At 38.0% G+C, this 3,776-nt stretch overlaps 1 protein-coding gene across 1 annotated transcript in view; it reads left to right on the forward strand.

Annotated features, from left to right (window-relative positions):
- The window catches only part of TTC26 (tetratricopeptide repeat domain 26), a 71,606-nt gene that overhangs the window by 37,209 nt on the left and 30,621 nt on the right, over window positions 1–3,776 (forward strand). Inside the window, exons 9-10 of the mRNA XM_011941558.1 lie at window positions 2,285–2,387; window positions 2,707–2,723. Of these exons, the coding sequence (XP_011796948.1) occupies window positions 2,285–2,387; window positions 2,707–2,723 (120 nt within the window). The remainder of the gene's footprint in view (window positions 1–2,284; window positions 2,388–2,706; window positions 2,724–3,776) is intronic.

Here is a 3,776-nt window from a genome sequence, read left to right on the forward strand (position 1 = left end):
AATCCCAGCTACTCAGGAGGCCAAGGCAGGAGAATCGCTTGAACCCGGGAGGCAGAGGTTGCAGTGAGCCAAGATAGCACCACTGTACTCCAGCCTGGGCGACAAAGCAAGACTCTGTCTCAAAACAAACAAACAAAAAAAGTACTTATCTTGCTTTTTTTGTGAGGATTAAATGAGGTAAAATGTGTAAGGTGCTTCACACAGTATGCATTTAGAAAATGGCATTGATAGGCAGGGTGCGGTGGCTCATGCCTGTAATCCCAGCACTTTGGGAGACCAAGGCAGGCGGATCACAGGGTCAGGAGATCGAGACCATCCTGGCTAACGTGGTGAAACCCCGTCTCTACTAAAAATACAAAAATTAGCCGGGCGTTATGGCGGACGCCTGTAGACCCAGCTACTCGGGAGGCTGAGGCAGGAAGAATGGCCTGAACCTGGAAGGCAGAGCTTGCAGTGAGCCCAGATCGTGCCACTGCACTCCAGCCTGGGCAACAGAGAGAGACTTCATCTAAAAAAAAAAAAAGGCATTGTTGTTATTATTGTTATCTTGTAGGCATCCGTGTCAAAACTGCAGACACATCATGGAGCAAGAGGACAGAAAAGTCCATTGAATTTGGCTAAAGAGATGAATTTGTGACTCCTGAGAGTGAGTTTATTCGCATGCTGAGAACAGAAGCCAATGTTTTGAGAGGTTAAGGAGTGAGAAGATGAGAAGAAAGTAGAAGCAGTAAGCCACATACTTTTGAAGTGTGGCATTGAAGGAAAAGAGAAAAATAGGGCACTATCCAGAGGAAACAGTGGGACCAAGTGGAAGATTTTTCAAGAGAACAAAAACCCCTTGTGTGTGTTTAAAGTTGAGAAGTAGGACCAGGACTTTGGGAAGACTGAGGGTACAATAATTAAAGGGAAAAAGAGGTCCAGATAGAGTTAGAAGTCCATGGGATCAAGAAGACAGGTGAATGAATTAATCTTGGCGAAAGAAGGGAATATCTCAAAGAGGAAACAAAAAAGATCACTAGATAGATATTTTGGGGTCGAGAGAAGAGATTATGTAGTTCATGCTGGATGACCTTGCTTTCTGTGCATTTATTTGTGAAACAGTTTGCTACATTCCATATACCATGCCAGGCTCTAGAAATACAACAGTACACAAAATAAATTGTCCTTTCATGGATTTTTTTGTTTGTTTTGATTTCTTAGCTTATTTCTGTAATACTTATTAGCACCTGATAACATTTTTATTTGTTTGCTTTATGGAGGTCTGTCCCCACTTGAATAGTCTGTGGTGACAGGGTAGTGGCCTGTTCCTGCTATAACGCCCGTGCTTGTTACAGTAGTGGGCATATAGTACATGCTAATGAATGTTTACTAAATTAATTCAATGAAACACTGAAATATGTGCCACACATTTAGCCCACTTTAGCTCATTTAATCCTCATAATAACCTGAAAGGTAGCCATTACTAATACCATTTAGAGATGAGGAAACAGGCTCAGACAGGATTAAATCCCTTCATGGAGTTTTTGATGTAGAATGTCTGTCTAGAAGTTTTGTTAATTATTGGGTACTTTAGGAGTTTTCTGCAGTTCTTATGGAGAGGAAAAGAGATGTACACAATAAGGGTTATGCTTTTATTCTATTTCTCATAGTTATTATAATTTTATTTTTTTCAATTATTTAATTTAAATTTTTGTGGGTATACAATAGGTGTATATTGTTATAATTCAGATCATGGCTTTCTTCCAACGAAGTCAAGGTCATAGGTATAAATAGAGCTTCAAAAATATATTTGTCCTTTCAAAAAATAACTGAGTGCTGACTATACTAGTCACAGTTCTAGAGGCTAGGAGTACACAGTAAATGCAGAGTTCCTTGCCATATGGAGCTTATATTCTGGTGGATGTAATAGATAAACTGATAGAGAAATATACAATAAAATAAAGATGTAAGTGCTATGAATAAAAAAGGGCAAGGGTTTACAGAGAGTGATAATGGAAGTAGGTTTTACATAGGGTTAAAAATAAAATGTTTAATTATGACAAGGCTGTTAAGAAGGATCAAAAGCAGAGAGGAAGGAAAAGAAGAGAGAAGGTAAGAAGCATGCGGATTAGGTAGGCAATAATAAATTCCGCCAATAGTAAAAGTTCTCAATATATCAACTGATTCCCAGTGCTATTTTAGTTGAATATCATGAACCCAGTTATATGTGCCAGCTCCTTAAACATTGTCACTAAGAAATATATATATAGTTATTGCCATAAGAGCATGATTTCTGTATCTCTAGGTTGTTTTCCGCGGAGGTGAAGGGGCTTTGCAGGTTTTACCTCCCCTAGTTGATGTCATTCCTGAAGCTAGGCTAAACTTGGTGATTTACTACCTTCGTCAAGGTAAGAAAAATTTGTCCTAGTCTTACTTACAATGAGGTATTTTAGAGTAGTTAAATATGTCTGATGGGACTATTTGCTTCACTTTTTAAATCCATACTTCCAAAAATATATTTGCAACAAGTTCATAGAACAAGTTTATTGGTGGTTATTTGTTGTGCCTCTTTTTATCCTCTTTCCTCTTCTGTTGCTTCCTACCTTCTTCTCCCTCATTCCATTTTTTCTTTTTTCCTTTTGTTTTTCTGTCCTTTATTCTCTATCCATTCTTTCTTTTTCATTGCTTTTCCTCCCATTCCCTTATAGTTCTTTTTTCTTTTTCTAGTTTCCCCGTTGCATAATGTACATTCACATTTTCTTGTGTCTTTTGCAAATAGTATTAACTGTTTCTTATTTGCTTTGATTGTCTGCCAGGCTGCTTATGAGAAATACTATTATTCAAAGAGGATGTGATATTTATTGCCCCTAACTAAGATTACAATTGTTAGACAAACGCCTAAAGCAGCCTTTTCTAACAGCTGTGAGTACAGGGTAGCAGCCACCAGGCATTTGTGGTGACATTTGGTCATGGACCCTGGAGTTAAAATGTGGGCCTTTTTAGGTGCATGGTAGAAACCAACCAGGACAACATATTCCTCATGGAGGAAAATTTATTTATTAAAATAAGAATATGAACTTATAAACCGTCCTATTTTATTTTATTTATTTATTATTATTCTTACTATTTTGAGACAGAGTCTTACTCTGTCGCCCAGGCTGGAGTGCAGTGGCATGATCTCCGCTCACTGCAACTTCTGCCTCCCTGGTTCAAGTGAGCCTCAGCCTCCCGAGTAGCTGGGATTACAGGCGTGCGCCACTGTGCCTGGCTAATTTTTGTACTTTTAGTAGAGATGGGGTTTTGCCATGTTGGTCAGTCTGGTCTTGAACTCCTGATCTCAGGTGATCCGCCTGCCTCGGCCTCCCAAAGTGCTGAGATTACAGGTGTGAGCCACCGTGCCCAGCGTCTATTTTATATAAAAGCAAAAAGAAATATGTTTTGGACAAGAATGAAATAAACAGCATATATATTTTATAAATTATTTTTATTATGGAAAATTTCAAACATAGACAAAAATAAATAGTACGGTAAACACCCAAATACTCACCCTGGATTCAGCACTTTTCAAGGTATTTCCAGTCTTCTTTTTTCATTCAGCACCTCTTTTTTGTTCCTGAAATGTTTTAAAGCAAATCTCAGACTTCATGTCATTTAATTCCTGTATACTTAATATATATATATATCTCTTCTTTAAAAAAATCGTTGCTTTTCTTATCAATGCCATTGGCATAGAATGCCTCATCCATGTTCTTAGCTTCAGTAATTTTTGTTTTTTGTTTTTTTTTTTGAGACGGAGT

The sequence above is a fragment of the Colobus angolensis genome, unplaced genomic scaffold (genome assembly GCF_000951035.1).
Source record: "Colobus angolensis palliatus isolate OR3802 unplaced genomic scaffold, Cang.pa_1.0 Scaffold2, whole genome shotgun sequence".
Taxonomy (NCBI): Eukaryota; Metazoa; Chordata; class Mammalia; order Primates; family Cercopithecidae; genus Colobus; species Colobus angolensis.